Source organism: Elephantulus edwardii, unplaced genomic scaffold (genome assembly GCF_000299155.1).
Source record: "Elephantulus edwardii isolate Elephantulus edwardi_28Jun2011 unplaced genomic scaffold, EleEdw1.0 scaffold00080, whole genome shotgun sequence".
NCBI lineage: Eukaryota > Metazoa > Chordata > Mammalia > Macroscelidea > Macroscelididae > Elephantulus > Elephantulus edwardii.
The window spans coordinates 4916180-4937656 of record NW_006399830.1 but is presented as its reverse complement, the minus strand read 5'-3'; the positions used below and the strand labels follow the sequence as shown (position 1 = coordinate 4937656).

Below are 21477 nucleotides of genomic sequence, written 5' to 3'. Positions count from 1 at the left end.
CCAGCCCATGGCCATCCGGGCCAACCCCACCAGCTACCACCCACTGCTGAGCCAGGTGCCCGCTGAGAAAAGCTGCCCGGGGTCTGGGAAAGAACGCCAGCTCCCGGCTGCTCTTGTCAGGCGCTGTGTGCCGAGCTGGTTGTGACTCAGAACGACCGCGTGCAGAACCATCCTGTGCCATCATCAGAGCCACCGCTGCAGCCACTGCGCCAACCCCCTCGCGAGGCTCTTCCTGCTCGCCTCCACCTCCCTGAGCACAACGTCCTCCAGAGTGCGGCCCTCCTGGAAACGGGGCCAAGGGTGGGGGGCAGTTCCTCCACCCGCCCTCCTAGGAGCAAGCTGGCTGCACTGTTCCCCAAGCAGACACGGGTTTGGGCGTCTATGGCACATTCTGAGGATTCTTCACCTGCACCACAGTCACAGGCCCGGATTCTTGTTTGGTCTCCCCAGTTCACAGGTGCTCACTCACCACACCTCACGGGCCGAGGCCTGACCAGACAGCTGAATCACACCCACCTTCTCCGCCTCCACCCCACCCTCACTCACCACACACCACTGCATGTGAGAAAAGACTAGAAGGTGCCGCCTGGCTGCAAAAGCCTTTACCACCATCTTCTCACGTATGCCAAGCATGGAATCCCGCCCCATGGTCCCACCACCCCTCCCTGATACACAGCTCCACTTTCCAAATTTCTACACTGCGTACTGACTTTCTAATTGCTCTTCCTATACAAGGCAGCTGTCCCGCCTTCCTTTGCCTTCTCCTCTCCCCATTATCTTGCAGCCGGGCTGCAGAACCAACACTGATAGGTATGCTTTTTGTTTTTGATAGGTATGTTTTAAGAACTGGCACAACTCTGCTGATCACAGAGAGGCCACATGGAGCATTATCTCGGAAACCCAGGCAGTGCACGTCTTACTGCCGACCCCACGGCCCTGTGCAGGGCTCAGCCTCCAGCACCGGCTTCTTGGCGCCCCTGCCGGGAAGGTGACTGCCCAGTGACCAATCAGCCATAGTGGTTATTTCACGCCAGGAGCTATTCGCAAGCACCAGCTCTCGACACTCTGTGAGTTAATGGAAACAGACAAAATAAAAGGAAAATTTTAATCTCCCTCCTAGAAAAAGTGCTGAAGCAACAGGATAGTAAGTACACTCTTCATATCTGCGAAGCCAGAACAACTCACTCCCCTGCGCTGACTCCGACCCGGAGTGTGCGTCACTGTGCTTCCGAGGCCCGCAGCTCACAGGGAGGGGACGGCCTCTCTCTCCCCCACATGACACCAGCAGAGTGCCTGTGAATTGCCAACATGTCACCAATGTGATTTCTGACAACTGAGAGCTTTCCATACACTGGCCAAGTTACCAGGAGGACGATCACTCATTCCAGTAACTGGAGAGAGAGGCTCTTCCTGGCAGAGGGTGAGTCAAAAGGAGAAGACCCTCAACGATGGCTCGAGCGCGGAGCAAGCCGTGTGGGAAGGGGGCGGGGCTGGGCGGGGGCTGCCATGCTGGACACGGGTCACTCACGCTGACAGGATGAGACCTAATAACTACAACAGGGCTCCTGGTCACGTGTTCTGGTGTTTCTCCCGCGAAGCAGCAGCCACAGTTGATCGTCCCCATCCACCTGGCTGCAGAGTACCGCAAAGCCCAGAGTCTGCTGTGCCTGTTAGAGCACGGAGCTGACCCACAAGTCAGGTAAGCCTGTCCTCAGGCCGTCACCTCGAAACCCACAGTGCCCCCGACCTAGATGCACACCGTAACCTTTTCCAGTTACGTCTGGATTCCTCCCTTCCTCACAGCTTACAGGCTACAAAGGACCACAAGATGAACCAAGTCCTCTCCTTTCTGGGGGATGACACAAGAACCCACCCGAGCCAGCTGAGAGATGACATTCTGAGTCCCAGATCGAAAAATGCCCCAAGCCATGGTCATTGACCTTGAGCAGCCACACTATCTCCACTAGGTCGATAAGATTTCCAAACCCCAGAAACGGGCTGTGTGTTCAAGACCATCCACTAGGGGTCCACACTGGAAAGCATCATTGCTCACCTGAGTCAGCACACTTCACTGTGCTAAAGAGGCTGCAGGTTCAAGTCCCCACAGAGGTTCCTCAGATGAATAGTCTCTAAAAACCAGCTCCCAGAAGCTCACAGAGCACGACTGACTGACACACACGGGGCTGCCACGAGTCACCAGCCACTTGATGGCAACTGGCCTCTTCTGTCTCCACCATCTAAACTGGTGCCTGCTGCCGGGGACCGCTGGGACCCTGAGCAAATGGCCCTCCTTCAACCTCTATTCAGGAACTGAACTCACCCCGGGTCTCAGTTTTTATCCAAGAAATCTGGTCTCTGAGTACCAAGGAGCTATGCTGCCAACCCAAAGACATTCAGCTGAATCCACCAGTGCTCTGCAGAAGAAAGACAGGCAGTCTCCTCCTGTGCAGTCACTGCCCCTGAAACCAGGCGGAGGATCAGCTAAGACGGTTCCCACTCAAAGCACACAACAGTCCCACCTGTGAACTGTCGCACCAGGGAGGCACTCACTCCTTAGAACAAGGAAGATCAAATGGATAATATGTGCCCAGGAATAAAACTCAGAAAGAAAGGCTGAATGGAAACTGGAAGTACAGAGAGGAAACAGGAAGAGTGCTATTCTGTTACGGTGACTGTAATCAATCTCACAAAACAATCATGAACTGGCTGATGCCAACTAGGCCTCAGCCAGCTTTCACCAAAGCACTCGTTTTAAATAAAGCATTAAAAAAAATTAGCATGGGCGAGCTCTGGTGGCCTCGCGGCAAGAAGCTGCACTGCAATCCTAGAGGTACCAGGTTCAAATCCACCAGAAGCTCTGTTGGAGAAGGAGGGACAATCTCCTCCTGTACCAGTCAGATTTGATTTGATGTGTCCGCATGCTAGGCGAGCATGGTGCGCAGGTGACCGCATGTGCACAACGGCCGCCAGCACTCCCCGCTGCACCTGGCCATCACCCACGGGATCTACCCAGTGCTCTGGTCCTGGTCCAGAACGGGGCCCACGTCAACATCGTCAACGAGTCCAACATGACACCCCTGCACGTGCCTGCAGACGTGCTCAACAGTGAGATGATGGAGACGCTGGTGGCTGGCAGCGCCAACGTCAACTGCACAGTGTCCCCCACGGGAAGCACAGCTCTCAAGCTGGCTGTGTGCACTGCGCCCAGCAAAGCCGGCTGCCTGCTGGTGGTGGGCACGGGCTACATCAGGCTGCTCCTACTCCACGGCACCCAGGTCAACGCCCAAGACCACGAGGGCCAAACCGCTATGCACGAGGCGTGTTTTGGAGGCAGAGAGGCAGTAATTAACCTGCTGCTGCAGTTTGAAGCCAGTGTTAACATCCTAACGAGGAACGGGGAGTCGTACCTGCAGCGTGGTGCCAACATCCGGGACGTGGCCCTCCTCACCAGGCTGCTGGACCACTCCTACCCCCTGAGACTGACCAACAGCCAAGGGGTTCTCCCTGCGGGCATCAGGCAGCTCGAATTCCACCTCTTGAGGGAGACCCTAATAACCCTCTCTCAAAGCCCCTCTCCCTTGAGGACATCTGCAAAACACACATCAGGAATATCTATAGTGAGAAACAGAAACAGAGCCTAAAATAGCTACTTCCGGCAAAGGTGTGGGACTCCGTCTATAGCAATAACCTCGCCACAGGGCCGGGCAGTGTCAGGTCCCAACACCACCCCCTCTAACCTCTGGCTGTGCCTGCACTCGGAAAGACGGGACCAAGAACCTTGTGCCCCCAGACAGACACACTACTGATTCTTAAACCTACTACAAAAAATTAATATGACTTCAATACTGACTCTCCTTTGTTCCCAAGTATTCCGAGAACTGTATACCCTCTGACAACAGAGGAATAAGCAAATTAATACTCTGCTGACCACTAAAAAAAAAATCACAGTGGGGGAAAATGTGGAACAAAACACAAACTCACACAACTGACCAGGCTTAATAAGAAACCTCACAGAGCTGGATGGAACCCTTAGCAACCCGCCGAGCACAAGGCTCGCCGCACCTCTGTGCCAACACTAGGCGTCCCCCAAGGTGGACAGTACCAGCAGGAAGTACACAGCCCTTAGAACACAATCACAACAATACCCAGGGAGAGAGCTCAGGAAGCAGGAAGGCACAGAGCAGAGGATAAACAGATGTGAGAATCACAGGAAGGGCTTGGGGATAGTGCTGTGAAAATGAGGAGACAGTATTTAAAACTGTAAAAACCTGTAGAAATGAAGGGCCGGAAACCAAGTTCTCCATAAATGTTCACATGGAGCATAATAAAGTGAAGGAATACATCACTTAAACCTGCAGCCACGGAAGTCCACAGAATCCTCTTTCTTAATAATTATCAGGGATGAAAAGTGCAACTGGCAAATGACAAGAAAATATCTTCTAACAGAACAAGAAGGCAAGCAGCCTTAACCCAACATCACCAGTAAGGTGATAAAGTGTCCTCCCTTTCCCCCTTCACATCTACGCCCCTGTTCAGTGTGAAGAAGCCAGAGAGTCGGCATCCAGTTCCCAAATCAATAAGACAGTTGGTTTAATCACCACTGGAAAATGCTTGTCATTTTCCTGTAGCATCTGGTCCCCACTGGATCCTTTTCATTTCCTTCACCTGCTCCCCCCACCAATTTCTGCAGCTCTGCAACTGCACCCCTGCCCATCCTCACCCTTCTGCCCCCAACCCTCGCCTCCTTGTACCCCCAATGTTTTTTTCCAACAAAAAAAATAATTGTAAATTAAAAAAAAAAGTGCAACTGGCATCAAACTGTTTTTTGTGTTATTTCTTTTTTTAAAAAAAAAACAGCAACTGTTTAGAGCTTTAAAAGTGTATTTCTGGGGAGCTCTGGTGGCCTAGTGGCAAGAAGCTGCACTACAGTCCCAGAGGCCCATGGTTTGAATCCACCAGATGCTCTGCCGGGAAAGGAGGGACAATCTCCTCCTGTACCAGTCAGATCTGATTTGACAGTACACAGACACACAAAAACAACAATAATAAAAAAAAAGTGTATTTCTAAGGAGCTCTGGTGGCCTAGTGGCAAGACGCTGCACTGCAATCCCAGAGGTACACGGTTCAAAGCCACCAGATGCTCTGCTGGAGAAGGAGGGGGCAATCTCCTCCTGTAGCAGTCAGATCTGATTTGACAGTACACATAAAAATAATAAAATAAAATAAAAATTTTTAAAAAGTGTATTTCTTTGGCCTTCATGGACCCGGTGTTAAATTTTAAGGATTTGACATTTTCCTCTCCTCCTGACTCTTCCCTTTAAAGGGTTAAAATATTAGTACCTGGAACGGCAAAGAGCTATTGTAATCTATTGTAAGCTTAAAAACCCACAATCGAAATGCTAATGAAAACACTGGTGGGAGACGGCTCTGGTTGTGTCATGTTCATCCTACCTGGGGGATGTTAGTGGGACAGGACACTTCATTCTTTAATTACGGAGTGGTTTTATCATTCCTTTCTCAAGGACCATGAATTTATTTACTACACATCGTGTAACACTCTGCTCTTTCCTGAGTACTGGGAATGTGTACCACGATGTGGCTCACTGTGTCACAGGCTGGGTTTGCAGTAAACTGAGCTCCAAAGATTTCAGTCAGAAAACAATTCCTCTCCCCTCCCCCTAATGTTCACATTCTTTCCTGATTTACTAAATATCAGGTGTTCTTTGACAATTCTAGTGCTCACAGGTTTTGGGGGACAAGAGTAAAATAAATCTGTCATTACCCCAGAAAGTTGGTTTTAAACCCACAGATCAAATGTGTCTTAATAAATTTTATTTTTCATTTGCTGTTGTTGTTAAGTGCTGTAGAGTCAGAGACGACCTCTAGCAACCCTATGAATCAAAGTCTTGAACACAAAACTTTCATCTTTTCTCCAAGTTCATAGAGTTTCCAGAGGCAAGCTTTTTTGGAAGTGGATGCCGCTCCTGCTTCCAAGGCTGTTTTATTCAGTAGATCCACAAAAAGCAGGCCAGAGGGCCACAGGCTCAAGGGCCCAAAAGCCTTTTTAAATATGAGGCCAAATCTAATCACACCCTATAGTCAACCACAACCACACTCTAGTCTCAACCTCAAACCAGAAAACACACCTTTTCATTTAGGGAAGAGAAAAACGTCTATTTTTGTTGTTGTTTAATTTCTCAGGCTAAATTTCCTCTACAGTCTATATTAACAGATACAACTTTTACTCTTCAAAATCATATGAGTCTCCAGAGCAATTTTTTTTCAAATTACCATTTTATTGTGACTAAAATGAAAAGAATGAAAGGTAGAGAGCAAACTGGCTTTCCATTTCACAATTCACACTCATGTGTTGTGATATTAATTCCAATCTCCATAGTGTAACAGCATTTTCCTAATCCGTTTCCCATTTCCATCTATCTTTCCTATCAATTTTTTCCTATAGGAATTAACAAAAACATCATGAATCTTAAAACCCAGGGTACTCATACTACCAGAATGGCAGTACTGACACTGCAAAGAGAACTTTTAAATACCCGAAGAGTATTGTTTTTTAGTTCAATCTAAGGTTTTCCTATTCTGAGCCAATGAAACAGCGATGTCTACAAAAAGAACAATCACCTCAGAAGTGCACCAGTGAGGGTGTGCTCGTCCGAGTGAACCATGTCCTCCCTCCGAGGACGTGCCCCTGCCCTCATCACTCCTCCCACACTCACCTTCAGATCTCTGTGCATAATCCCCACGTTATGGATGTAAAATACACCCTCCACCAATTCTTGAAAAATTTTTGTTGCAACACTGGCCATGATGTAAGGACCTTGAAGCAAAAAGAATAAATTTCATTTCCCTTTTTCACGCAAGTATGTGAGCATATAATCGTTAATGTAGCTTTAAATATGGTGATGAGGTGCTCATGGGGTATTTCAATTTCTAGCAATGATGGCAGGTGCTGTGGGGTCCGTCCCACCCACAGGGCTCTCCAGGTTGTGATGTCTATGGGAGCAGACCGTGAGGTGTTCCTTGAACCGACAACCTTAAAATTTAATAACCAAGCATGTAACTAGCTGTGTGACATGGGATCACTATGAGCTGAACTCAACTCTATGGTACCTAAGGACAACTCTGTCACACAGCCAAACCCTTCCTTACAGAGAACGATGACTGCCTCCTCTTACACGAGCTCGTGGGTAACTGGGGATCTTCTGTGCTTCGGTGTGTGCTGTAAACAACGGTTCCACTTCCTGGAACCCCCACCATGACTGTCCCTAACATCAACAAGGGCAACCTCCTGTGGGTTGTTGGATATGTCACTAAAACTTTGACTTGCACACACGTATTCAGAGTAACTACCTTCCTTGGAAAACAAACCCTCTAAACAACTTCCTGAGTCACTTCCTAAACAACATGCCTAAACAAATGTCGATAGTTGTAGAGGGGGTTCATAGGGTTGCCAGGAGGTGTGCCTGACTCGAAGGCAATCAACAACAATACAACAACTTTCTTTTAGTTTGTCTTGGAAATACCTGTAACTCTAGTGGCCTAATTAGTGGTAAGAAGCTGTACTGCCAACCTAAAGATACCTGGTTCGAGTTCACCAGCTGCTCCTTGACAGAACGATGGGCAATCTCCTCACATGTGACTTCCAGCCTCTGAAAACCTACCCAATCAGCTATGAGTTGGTTCCAAGTTGATGGTACATAAAGAACAAACACCAGTATATCCAGAAGGAGCCCTGGTGGTGTAATGCGTTAAGCTGCTAACTGACAAGTGAGCAGTTCAAGGCCATGGGCAGCCCTGTGGGACAAAGATGGGCAGGCTCCTGTATCGATTTACAGCCTTGAAAATTCAGGAGCGGATCACTGCAAGTCAGAACTGACAACAGGGCTTTGGGTGTTTCCCTCAGTGTTTTAGTCCTTACAAGCACCTTACACAACAGGCCTCATCCACATTTCCCCGGTGAGACAAGGAGTATTACCGCACGGTTCCCAAAGCTGAGGCAGATTACCGCCGGGACGCAAACCCAACCTTCGTTCACAGAACACTGGGATAGACTAACAAAAACAACTCTTTCATTATTTCCTGAATTCATAATTTTACTCTCACTACATTTACTCTGATGAGGACATATAAGATAAACTTTACAATAAATTGTACTTTCTGTTCCAGAAAAGGGAACTGACATTCTCTTTAATTCTGAGGTGTTCTAAGGGCAGCGACATTCCTGGCCTGTGGGCCTGTGTGCAGCGCAAACCCTCTAAAGCACTTCCTGACTCAGCCCTCTTGCTCATGAGGATGGAAGCTCCTGGTCCTGCTTGAGGGCTTCAACATCGGTCTTGTACTACCTCCTGATGGAAAGGCCTGTCTCTGCCAGCTTGGAGTGGGTGGGGCTGCACGTGCGGTACTCACAGGACGACTCATCCACGCACTCCTGGCTCCGCCTGTTCCGCATGGTGATCCAGTCCCACAGTGAGAGCTCGCACAGCTGCATCTGGATGTGGAGCATCAGGTGGTACTGCATCTGCAGGGCAGGACACACAGGTGACATCCTACCCGCTGGGTCAACAAGCACTCGCGTGGCACCTCCAAGGCAACCTCTGAGACAGAAGACGGGCACGGGCCTGTCCCCAAAGCCCAGCCAGGGAAGGGGACAGGCGGAAAAGCCCTGGGGAGCAGTGCCACAGGCCAAGCACACTCGGCAGCAATACACAGTCAGGTCACGCAGCTCTGTATCCTGGACAGTTTCAAATCCAGTTCTTTATTGTTTTCCACAGAATTGATTTGTTTTTAATACTCATGATATATTTTAATAGGTAAAAAGAAGAATAAATTTCAATGACACATCTGTTGTAGTCTGAGAACTGATTTTTAAGAAGACTGCTCCCTCATCACAGCTCTCTCCCTGTCTGAACTATGTGCACCAGGCAGACAGGGTCTGGTCATAGCAGTGACTTCATCACATGTTGTGAAAGGTGGAACGTTTGCAAGTACGGGGTGTGTCCAGTACTGAACTGTAAGTCAGTGGGACTTCTGATATTACTTACGAAGCCCTGTGGCACGGTATATAATGTACCAGGTTGCTAACTAAAAGGTCAATAGCTCAAATCCACCAGCTGCTCCATGGCAGAATGGCCAGCAGTCTCCTACTATACGTGTTTACAGCCTCAGAAACCCAACAAAGTGGCTACGAGTCAGAACTGACGCGATGACAGTGGTGTGATGTCATTTGTGTCCTTACTGGATTGTGTGGGTTACTGCAAACTGCGAACAGTAGTAATCGCAGAGCACTTACGTGTGCTGGTGCTAAACCGATACACAGACCAAGCAGCAGCCATTCAAACAGAACAAGGGGTCACTTCATGGTTTCAAATCCGGAAAGCAGTGTGACCAGGCCTACACAACACGTACGCTGAGCAAACAATCTGAGAAGCTGGACCGCACGACAAATAACAGCATTAGGAATAAAGGAAAATTTATCAAAAACCTGCGATGTGCAGATGACACAACCATGCCGGCAAAAAACAAAGACCTGAAGCACTTACTGATGAAGCGTAAAGATTATATACTTTTCAATACAGATTTCACCTCAACAGAAAGAAAACAAAAATCTTACAACCAGAGCAGTAATCATCATCACAATAAATGGAGAAAAGAGTGAAGTTGTCTAACATTTCTTTTTTACTTGGGTCCACAAACAATACCCACAGAAGCAGTGGTCAGAAATCAATCTGGTGCAGAGTCTCTCTAAGTGCTAAAAAGCAAGGGTGTCATCCTTCAAATGCTAAAAACCAGGATGGCACCCTGATAACTGCAGTGTGAAGGACCTAAATCACACTATTTCTAATCGCCACATAGAAATGTGAAAATGACTAAGACTGGAGACTTGATGCCGCTGGAGTGTGGTACTGAGAAGGAACAAATCTGTCTTGGAAGACGTGTGGCCAGAAGGCTCCTTAGAAGCAAGGACTGTGTCTGGAAGGGCAGGGGCTGGTGAAAGTCATCATCCGTGATCAAGGAGGGTCAGTGAGGAGGAAAACCTTCAACAGGATGGACTGACCCTGCACCCAAGCGCAGCAGAGAAGGCGAGGCTGCTGTGGGCGGGCGGTGTTCCGTTCACTGCACAGGAGACACGAGGAGTCAGAGCCGACCAGATGGTCCCTGACAACAACAGTGGAACTGCCTATCAGCAAGGGAGGATATTAGTCCTTGATGGCCTCCTTTTTTTTTTTTTTTAACAAAATGAGTGAAAAAGGTTTTTAAGGCAATCAAACAGGCAGAGCTAGTGAAAGAGAGGCCACAGAAGAGTTAAAATCAAAAAGAAAAGAAAAGAGAGAAGGGGGAAGGACCCCTGGAAGGTCAAGGGTGAAGCCACACCTTACAGCATGCTATCAACAGACAGAGGAAGCCCTAGATTTTCTCTTAAGGAAAGCTGGCCTCCAATTATAAAGCAGGAAAATCACTGCAATTTAGACAAGAACAACGGCTTTTTGGTACTTATGTTAGGTACTTATGTTATATAAGGAAGAGGGGAAAATGTTTCAATGTGGGGACATTAATCAAGGTCACAAGCCTAATACGCATGACCGGCCGGACATCATCAGAGTCCTTGACACGGTGACCATAGGAAGTGTCACACTCGTAGATTAGGGGAAAGTCGCCTACCTCCGGCTGCCCAAACACGTTCACGTTTCCCTCAGAGGACTCCTCAGTGGACGTGAAACTCTCCTCCAGGTCGAGCTGAGGCCTGAGAGGCAGCTGGGGCTCGCTGGCGGGCAGCTCATCACCCTGAAGTTCAATGGATGAGGATTCCGAGTCACTGGCCGCTCTGCGGACTAAATGGGTCGTGTAGTTCACCAAGCTGTTATGCTGACTTTCAAGGGCAGATCCTCCAAAGGCCTTTTCTTTGTCTGAGGTTAACTCCGCAAAGATAATGGATGAGCTGCTACTGCCACCTTTAGCACCACCCTGATCATCTCTGGAGAGGAAGACACAAAGGTAACAAGCAGCACAAACAACGTTAGCAGCAGAGCTCCTTTTCTGAAAGAACAGGCCGGTTCTCCAGCCAACACCGTGCACTCATTCTAGTTCAACGGCTGACTTCGATCTGCTCTTTCCCCACTCCCTCCCTGTGTTTCCCATTTCCACTCGTCCTCCTGTCCTGTCCCTTCCTGCCTTCTGAGCTTTATCACAGTCCTTCTGATCTCATAGGACTGATTCCAAAACACAACAAATACAAACTTTGAACACTAAGGGTGGAAGTCTTAGAAGAAAACACAGGGCTGTGGCTCTCAGGCCTAGCTTCAAACAATGAATTTTCTGATATAAAGCCAAAGAGACATAATAAATGGATCCATATAAAACACTGACAAGAATATCTGAGAGTCCACAACGAAGGCTGCATAGTGGAGAGGACCTGGGGGGAGGGACTGTAAAACAAAGAATTTTTCTTTTACTTTTCAAAGAGAAGAATGAACCGGGGGGAGGGGGGGCAGGGAGAAAAGTGCAACAATGAATGAATGGAATAATAATAATAGAAGTATCTGAGAGGAGGAACTATCTCTACAGTTTGAACTGTAAAGCTCCCAGAGGCCAAGGACAAAGGAAACCTAATGCAAGTGACACGGGCTGATGACAAACATGCAAAATGCAAGACTCGTCTCCATACCTTTCCGAGAGCATTTCCAGAGAGGGGAGCTGCAGAGAAACTCTGTCTGTGGAACAAAAACAAACCAGAGAAACTTTGAGGTCACTTGATTTTCCAACAAAGACAGTCAAAGGCAGATCAAAATATGCAAATCATATCAAGTAGAACGACACACCTAAAAATGTTGGGACTTTGTGGCCAAGTCTGAGACAAGAGGCGTATTTAAACAACTGGCATGGTTTGGGAACCATACTGTTCAACTACACCAATGAGGAATAAGCCAAACCCTCAACCAAGTCATTCTAACCCCCAGGGCCCCTCAGGGTGGGAGAGTGTCCCCTCAGGAGAGCCCCGCCCCTCAGGGCTCATACTGTCCTGGATGCAGACTGCCTCACCTTCCTCCAGTCAGCTAAATGCTGAGGCCTGGTGACAATATGCAGTAAATAGAGGACCAAACAGCTAGTATGTTGGGCTTTGTGGGCCCCTTGAAACTCTGCTATAACCAGTGAGATCTGCCAGGGAGCTGTGTTCCAGTACCTCACTGTTTACTGACACTGACATATGAATTTCATATCATTTCCACCAAGCAGTAATCATCTTTTTTTTTTTTTAAAAAAAAAAGACTTAAAACCACTGTAGGCTAGTGGGATCCACATAAAAGGGGGCCGACTGTAGACTGTGAATGCCTTCATCCCACCCCCAACACTACCACTGAAAGAGGCTCACCATGGGGTCGAGTCACGTGGACATGCTCTATCCAAGCAGTGTGGTAGCCTATGATGTGAGGATGCTGGAGACCCGCCAGCATCTTCACCTCCCGGAGGACCTGCAAAGGAAACGGACTTACAACTGGCCTTGGCTGACAGCCTGTTAAATGTTCACAGGTGCTAATAGGCATCTGCAGGTCACATTGTGACCCCATGTGTGCAGAGGACTGCACCCCAGGAACTTTCCGCGCTACAGATCACCCGCCTGTCTTCCAAGGCACCTCACTGAGTTGGGTTCAAACCACCAACCTCTGAGCCAGCAATCACACACATGGCCATCTGACCACCCAAACACTCCATGTTCATGCACCAAATATTGTTCGTTCCAGAGCAAATAGCAATAAAAACTCCTCTTTAAAAAAAATAATAAATCTAAACCGTATTAAAGTTATTGGACTACTGTTGTGAGAGACAAATGGCAATTATTATAGCAAGCAAATAACATACAGACTCAAATGCTTTTAGGTTTACTCATTTGATTTTTCAAGGACCCCCAAGCTAAGCAGCACCCCTGACATCGCCACCACTATGAGAGTGGGAGACAGAAGCTGCTCAGAGGACAAAACCATCTGCCCAGGACCACACAGCACGTCAGGAAGAAACAGACCTGAACTGGGCTGGTGAGGTCTGTAACAAATTACACTGTGTGGCAATCCAGGCCTAACTCCAAGGTGTTTCAGGCTCCACTCCAGGCACCACAGTACAGAGTTAGGAGGCAGTCTTGGTTTCTCAAGCACACACACAAGCAACGTTTCCACTGACTGCAGTCTGTCAAATACACCCCAGAAGCAGGATGGAAAAGTTCGAGACACTGCGAGAGTGACTGAAGTGTGACACCAAGTGCACTCGTGCTGCTGGCAAAGGACACCGCAGATTCCCCCAACCCAGGCCTGCCGCAAGCCTCCACCTTGTACAAACCCCACAGTATCTGTGAAGCCAAATAAAACAAGGTGCAATAAAATGGTGGTGCTTGTAATTTACCTAAAAATTCCTCTTCCCAGCACTGGCTCTGACATGTGGGGTAGTGTGTGCCAAAACACACACGCAGAGGCAAGCAAGAATTTCCTTCTGCTGTTTGCTGGACTTGACTGTACTGCAGATCTGAGACCTGGTGGTGTTTACCACTTACACACATTTACACACAGCACTCTTTGAAAGCACCTGAATACTCAACTAGTCAAAAGAAGTTATTTTCAGAAAACAGTGTGCTCTATAAACTGTCATTCAAACTACAAGAAAAATGTATGAAGAAAAAGAAATAATTTTAAAAATAATCATACCTTCATGCAATCTGTTTTAGTTGCACCCTTAATTAGGATTTTTTTAATGGCATAATACTGGCCATCTAATTTATTCCTGACCTAAAAAGGAGAGAGAAAAGCAAAAGTTTATTCCATTAAATTCCAAATGAAGAACAGTCAGTCCTTTGAATCTGAGCTGAGACAATCCAAGCCATACAGAGAGATAGTCAAGCTAAACACATGTCCTCCCATAAAACTATGGTCCTTAATCACCCTCCAAGCCTAGAACTGAACTCAGGAATGACTAACAGCTGAACAACAGGTCTACAAAGTGAACAACAGCATCCAGGAGGTAGGAACTCCTTAAACAAAGCATGGGGGTGGGGAGACACACAAATGGAAACAGTACACACAGGGAGGGAATAGGACGAGTGCTGCTACACTGCAGGGATTGCAAGCAGTGCAGCAAAACAAAATGTGTATGAACAGCTGGGCAGGAAACAAATTGGTTCTGTAAAATTTCACTGAAATAAAAGAAGAAAAATTGAAATACTGTCTTTTTCATTAAGTTCAAGAACGTCATCATCCCTACTCAGCTAAACTGGAAGCCTTCCATGACACAATTCTGAACCGACCCCTAGAAGGTCTAGGTTTGACAGCTGGGGCTCTTGGCAAAAGCAGCACAACTTTTCCCAGTAACTAGGTGTTTGTTTTTTTTAGTTTTTTTTTTCAGTAACTAGTTTTTAATAAAACAAACAATTCAAAGGTTCCAGGATCCATCTAACAGCCAACATGATCAAGAAATAAATCAATCATGTCAAATCCATTACCACTGAGTTGACCCCAACTCTCAGCAACCCTTTAGGATAAAACAGGACTAAGTGCCTCACAGGACTTCCAAGAACTATCCATTTTACAGAAACGACCTGCCCCATCTCTCTCCCATGGAAGAGCGGATGGGTTCAAAGTGCTGACCTTTAGAAACCTTCCTTCTTCCCTGTAAAGAAACATTCCTAATGAGAAAACAGGCCAAATTTCCAGCATTTTTCCCTTTGAGTACATCTAATGATAATGATAATGAAAGCAAAGTCTTAAAACACATTTCCTTCAAACAACAGGTCAACATGAGAACGTAAAAGGCCACCTTGTAGACTCTGCCATAGCCTCCTTTCCCTAAGATGGCAAGCTCTTCAAACTCATTTAAGTAACGTGAGGTCTGTGCTTCAAAGGCTATTTCTCTGGCTCTAAAAGTGAAACAGAAACATTTAACAAATCATTAATATGACAGGAGAGAATTAAAGCTTTCACATTCATTAAATTATCAGCCTCCTAAATCTCATTTGCTGGGATCTTAATAAATAGTGATCATTAAGGAAGGATGTGCTATAGTGGAAGTGTCAGTCTCTACAAAGTAGGTATTTGCTAAGGGAACCTATAACATAATAAAGACAGGAAAAAGAAATATTAGGCAAACTTCAAGAACATTAGCAGCAATTAATATTCTAATTAGAAGTTATCATCAAGGGTTGGGGTGGTTTTTTTTTTGTTTGGTTTTTATTTTATACTGGTTTACTTACAAAGTTCGTATACATAGTTAAAGCAGGAGTCCCTAAGAGTGGCTAACAGGTATGGGGTGACAGGTGAGTACTGGTGGCACGGTCAGCAGGGAGCTGCAATGCTACACCAGCGGTGGTTAGAATCTACCGGTGGCCCCGAGAGAAAATGATGGGCAATGTCTTCCCCCTCCATTTACAGCCCCGGGGCAGCAAGGAGTCAGCTGCGCTTCACTGAGTCAGCTGGCTGTTGAATAAGCAATAAAGGGACTTAAATCTCTTAATGGCCCAGAACCATTTACAGATTGTATATGAAGTATGTCTGAAATTCAGGGCTGTGGCCGTGACAGAGACTAAGATGAGTTCTGAATGTCCTGGGGCCTCTTGGCATCTACACTGAATAGGGGTAGAGAGTTATTGATGGCAGTGTGTTTGGTGTGGGCTTTGTTAACACTAACTGTATTATTTTTAACGCCAAAACTAGTATTTTCTTAACCCTTAATCTCTTTTAAGTAGTTTATTCTTTGGATAATCAAAGCAAGTTTTTAACACATACCTGATTTTCTTGATATGAGAATTCTCCTCAGAAGGATCCTAAAACCAAACAAAAACAATGCTAATGTTGAAAACCACTCTAAACTGTTACAGGAAGTAAGGCATTTATCAACATGTAATGTCATGTTAATAATAGCAATTGCATCAACAATACTAAAAACAAAAATATCCATAGCTTTATTTAGAATTTACTAGTTTTTTAAAATAATAGTTTTCTAAGCCAAAGATCACTAGTAAAGAAGACAGATTCTTATTTCCCCTTGATGATTCTGAGAGTTTAACAAAGAAGTCATTCAGTAGATATAAAAAATATATACATAACTACAAGAATCTCTAATTTCACTGTATTTCACATCACTGTGTTCATGTATGTTTGACAAGTTGAAGGTTTGCAGTGACCGTGTGACGAGAAGGTCTAGGGGCATCACTTTCCCAACAGCATGTGCTCGCTTCCTGTCTCTATCATGTGTTGGTAATTCTCAGTATCTCAAACATTTTCACAACACTGCTGCACACACGAGAGTACAGACTAGGATAATCCTAACTTTTCTATGGACAGGAAAAGCACCGAGCCTGTGTGCCTCGCTTTATTGTGCAACCTGCTTTACTGCGGTGGTCTGAAAGCAAACCTGTAGTAGCATCCCCAGACCTGCTGCACTTCCATCTGCCTGCCCACTCCCCCCACCCCCCTCCACCTCCAACCCCCATCCCACCCACCGCGCATTTTGCCTGAAGAACTGTAACTGGTCTCCCTGCTCCTGCCCCACACCCTTCATCTACTCTCCGCAACGCAGCCAGAATGACCCTGTCAAATGGAAGTTATGCCAATCAACCAGCTACCCTACATAACAGAGCAGAATGCCCCACGAGAGTTCCAAAGCTCTAACCTCAATGGAACCAGACTGTCCCATCTTCCCTCGTGAGCACCGCCCAGAATATGGGAACACATTTATTTTAAATCCTGCAATGCTTCCCATCTGACTGTGGGTAAAACCCATACACGTGTGGCCTAGCGGCAAGAAACTGCAACTACAATCCCAGAGGTGCACGGTTCGAATCCACCAGATGCTCTGCCGGGGAAGGAGGGGCCATCTCCTCCTGTACCAGTCAGATCTGATTTGACGGTACACGCACACAAAAATAATAAAATAAAATAAAATTTAAAAAAAAAAACTTTACAAAAAAAACATACACGTGACAAAGGCTTCAGGTCCCCCTCCTTCCTACCTGCCGCTCCTTCACCCTCCCTTGGAGGCTTGTTTATTGACTGAAAGCTGAACTACAAGGATGAGTTTGGTTGTAGGCTTAGCGCGTGACTGAGGGTTCCAGTCTCAGGGGTTCCATTAGGCTGCATCAGACCCCTAAGGCTGGCCTTTGTCACTACCGAGAGCTTCTCCTGCTTTGTCAAGGGCCTGCTGGTGGAGGATCAGGAGAAGCCGAGTACCACCTCGTTCCGCTTTTGGGGCCACAGAGGCCAGGGATTGTGGGGTCCATCGGTCCTCTGAACAAGCTGTTTGCGAGCATCTACGACTTTCTTCATTCTTTGCTTCAAGAGAGAAAGACGAGGGGCTGCATCTTTGATGGCTGTGCACAAGCTCTGAAGACCCAGTGACTACTCACCGAAATACACAGTCCAGCACTGCCTTTGTGGATGATGTGTCAACTGACCGACCGAGCTGCCCCGAGACGAGGAGCCCCCAGGGAGGGCACAGGATTTTGTCCATGTTCACTGTTTTAACCCCAGACCTAAATGTGAGGCAGGCACGTTGCTGCTGCCACCACCGAGTCAACCTGGACTCTGGGGACCTGAGGCGTGGGGCAAGGCACTATGGGTTCTCCCGGCAGGAGCAGAGCACCAGGCCTCTTCTGTGACACCTCTGGCTGGGTCCGAACCACCAATTTTTGAGTAGCCACACAATCAATTTATTTTATGTAAGCATATATATTGTTTTAAAATTAGAATTTTACAATGTTTTAAAAACCGTGCTCTTTGAATTGTAACACATTTTGTAATACATAAAGGGTTTTCTTTCAGCACTTACCTGGCGAATGCTCTCTTTAGCTGACCTCATTAAATGAGTAATGGCTCTGTTGTGGTGCAGTCGAAGTGAGCTAAATTCATCACTGCAGGTGAACGAAGACAGCAGCCCCATCTTGATAAAGGTCTGACAGAGTACTGCAAAACGCACATGGAAAAGCAAGATTACAACAGCCATCAAGAAGTAACAATTTTCAAAACTAGGGAGATAATCAAGAAGAATAACAGCACATGGCCACAGTCAGGAGGGCACCTTTACACCTGCATCACTGCTTGCCAGGCTGTGGTCCTAAAAGGGGAAGCGGTAAGTCTACTCCCTCCCAGTGGTGTTGCTGTGAGAGGGAGCTGCCCTGATGGCACCCGGTATAAACCACAGCCATCGAGTCAGTCCCGACTTACAGGGACCCTGCGACGCGTTCTGAGATGGTACATCTTTATGGGAGGAGACTGCCTATCTTTCTCCTAAAAAGTGGCTGGCAGATAAGAACTACCAACCTTTCAGTTAGCAGCCTGGTTCCTTATGAACTACAGGGTCTCTCCAAGTGGGAATCAAGTGGACAGCAGGAGGTTCTAAGGTACACACCAAGAGAACATGACGGGTGTGCAGACCGTGCACAAGAGGAAAGGATACCCTGACGTGACAATAGAGGCTCCTCAGAAAACCAGCTGCCACAGAGTTATGCTGGCTCTCATGCATCCAAGGACTACAGATGCCTTACAGGACACTCCTGTCTAACAAACACTATCTCAGTGCCTTAAAGGATCCTTCTGTCTAACTGAAGACTATCCAAAACACTTATACACATGTAACGTGAAGTTTGAGATCCCAGCAATAAAGCACACGGCACTTCTATGACACTGTCCTCTCCCTCGTTTTTCAGCACACTGACGTCATTCTTACTAACATTTGAACACCTGTCTTGAACGGACTGGGTTTGGCTCGTGCACATGGCTCAGGTGCTCCAGCAGAGAGACAAGCAGCAGCTGGTTTGCAACTGCGAAGGGGAAGGTCGGCTGCTGTATGGGTCCCTTCAACACCTGGAGATCTGCTGGCACGTCAGACTCTACAAAAGTTCAAAGAAAGAAACATCAATTAGTTGTGAGCATTTTATACGAGGATTAAACCACATTCTCTAATTAAGAAAACAAAAACTATTTAAGTGGAAGGAAATAAATGCTGAGAAGGTGTGGACAGACTTGGTAGGAAAATGCAAAATAGTGCAACCATCCAGAAAACAGTACGGCATAGCCTTGAAAAACTGGAAACAGAATCATCGCATAATCCAGTCGACTCACTATTGGGTATGGACCTTACAGAAAAGATGTACACAAATAGATATGTGCACACTCAACTTCATGGTGGTGGGGGTGGTTGTGTACCAGAGAGTTAGAACCAAGCCATAGCGGACCCTCTGGCAGGTTTTCAGAGGCAGTTAATCTGGTGGGAGGAGACTGCCTATCTTTCTCCTATGGAGCAGCTGGTAGCCTCGAACTGCGTGCCTTCAGAATTGCAGTTCAGTTTCTTGCCACTAGGCCACCAAAGCTCCTTCAAGTTCCTGGTAGCACTATTTACAATAATAAAAAACAATCAAAATGGATAAACAAACTACAGAACATGCACACAATAATACACAATGTTGAAGAATAACACTGCATCTAAGAACACAATCCTAGAAGACACTGTTGTTGTTATGTTGTTAAGTGCCATCGAGTCGCAGGCGACTCACAGCAACCCTATGAAGGAGAGTCCTCAGTGCTTGGGTGTCTCTCATCCTCTCTCCAGGTTCATAGGGTTTCCGGAGGCAAGCTATTACGGAAGTGAATGCCACTCCTCCTTCCAAGCTTGTTTTCATCGGGGAGCTCCACCCCACTCTCTGTCTGCATTGGGTAACCAGCCATTAACACATTTGACACATCAGTGATGCAAGACACTAAGCTGCGTAAGATTCTCAAAACTCATTGCTGTGGAATCAGAACTGACTCAGAGCTGACCCTCCAGCAGGTTTTCAGAAGCTTTAAATCCACAAGAGGAGACTGTTCCTCTTTCTCTCAAGGAGCCACTGGTGGATTCGAACTGTCAGAGACACTGCTTCCAGTATAAAAACCACCTCGGACAAGAGGCTTCAAAACCTGAATGGACACACCAGCTGGCACTAAAGGTCATGAAAACTTCTTGCTTCCTTTTATTCCATATACTACTGAGCCAGCCAAAAATACAATGGAATGAAAACGTCCTGGCGATACGGCACGTGGACAGAGGCACGAGCCAATAGGAAAGACATGGATAAGCTCAGTGACCCACTCACTCACTAACGTCTGGTCAGTGCTGACTCACAGCTGACCCGCCAGTGGGTTTTCAGAGGCTGTAAATCACATGGGAGGAAATGCTTGTCTTTTTCCCCTTGGAGCGGCTGGATTCGAACTGCCACGCAGGTCAACAGGGAAGTGCCCTAAAGGCTGAGGCCACCAGAGCCCCTAAGTTGAGTAAAGGAGGCCAGTTATAGGCAGTCAGAGAAGAGAGGTCCCAAAGAGAATAAGACAGAAATGGACCAACTGAGGACTTTAAAGCCAAACCCACTGCCGCAGGTGAACTGGAGGAGACCAAGGGAACCAAGGCTACCACCAAGATGGGAAATCAGAAAGGAAAAATTCAGACAACAATGACACGTCATCTCACCCCAGGAACAGTAACAAAGGTCAACAGGACAGTGGACAACAAAGGCTGGGAGGGTGTGGAGAGACTGGAGTCCTCATACAAAGCTGGTGGAGATGTAAAGTGGGGCAGCCACTGTGGAAGGCAGCCAGGCCCGAGCCAGCCATCCCGCCACTAGGTATACATTCTAAAGGCACAGAGCAGAGGCGCCAACAGATGCAAGCACACTTGTTTACGGCGGCATTTCTCACAAAGCAAAGAGATGGAAACAACCTATATGTGCATTAACAGATGACAGGGTAAAAAAATCTACTGGGTATATACACGCAATGGAGCACTATGCCCCACTGCACAGCATGGAAGGATCTAGAGGAGCTACGCTGAGAGATATAAGGACAAGGATTGTACAAGATCACTATTGTAAAAAGCCAAGGAAAGGATTATACAAACAAAATCATTCTTGGACGTTCACCACGGATAACAAGCGAAGAAAGTGACAATATGTATTTCTTAATTCGGGTAAAGGAAATACAACAACAATTAGAGGCTGATCAGACATTGTAATTAAGTAACTCATTAATTATAACTAATGAATGATCAAAACCCAAAAAGTTTGATTTGTAAAACTTTCACTAAAATCACAACAAAACAAAGGGAAAAATTTTATAGCCTGGGAGGCCGAACAGAGGGTGACCAGAGGGCAGACTGATGGTGGTGGTTTGGCTGTGGGGGATTATGAAGTCAGAGAAGCTGGCTATCAAGCGGTAACCCTGAGGAGAAGGAGCGGAAAGCACAGGACTGGGCAGGGTTCAGAGCCGCTGTTCACAAGGTCACTACGAGCTGTAACCAGCATGTAACTAAAACAGACAGCTGAGAAGGCAGTTTCATGAATCTAAACCCGAACAACCTTCCCAGTCCCCCATTTAGCAAAGGGCATAAAAAATCTTTTCCAAAAACACGTACCTGACTCAACAACCTAAAGAAATTTTCAGAGCTATGCCAAAGATATAT

General features: G+C 46.8%; 1 protein-coding gene across 1 annotated transcript in view; it reads right to left on the bottom strand.

Annotated features, from left to right (window-relative positions):
• EIF2AK1 (eukaryotic translation initiation factor 2-alpha kinase 1) overlaps nucleotides 1–21477 on the bottom strand; it is a 34320-nt gene that overhangs the window by 5843 nt on the left and 7000 nt on the right. Inside the window, exons 2-11 of the mRNA XM_006889760.1 lie at nucleotides 18719–18877; nucleotides 17818–17951; nucleotides 15777–15814; nucleotides 14812–14911; nucleotides 13707–13787; nucleotides 12386–12485; nucleotides 11681–11726; nucleotides 10678–10990; nucleotides 8425–8536; nucleotides 6735–6835 (exon numbers count right to left, since the gene is read on the bottom strand). Of these exons, the coding sequence (XP_006889822.1) occupies nucleotides 6735–6835; nucleotides 8425–8536; nucleotides 10678–10990; nucleotides 11681–11726; nucleotides 12386–12485; nucleotides 13707–13787; nucleotides 14812–14911; nucleotides 15777–15814; nucleotides 17818–17951; nucleotides 18719–18877 (1184 nt within the window). The remainder of the gene's footprint in view (nucleotides 1–6734; nucleotides 6836–8424; nucleotides 8537–10677; nucleotides 10991–11680; nucleotides 11727–12385; nucleotides 12486–13706; nucleotides 13788–14811; nucleotides 14912–15776; nucleotides 15815–17817; nucleotides 17952–18718; nucleotides 18878–21477) is intronic.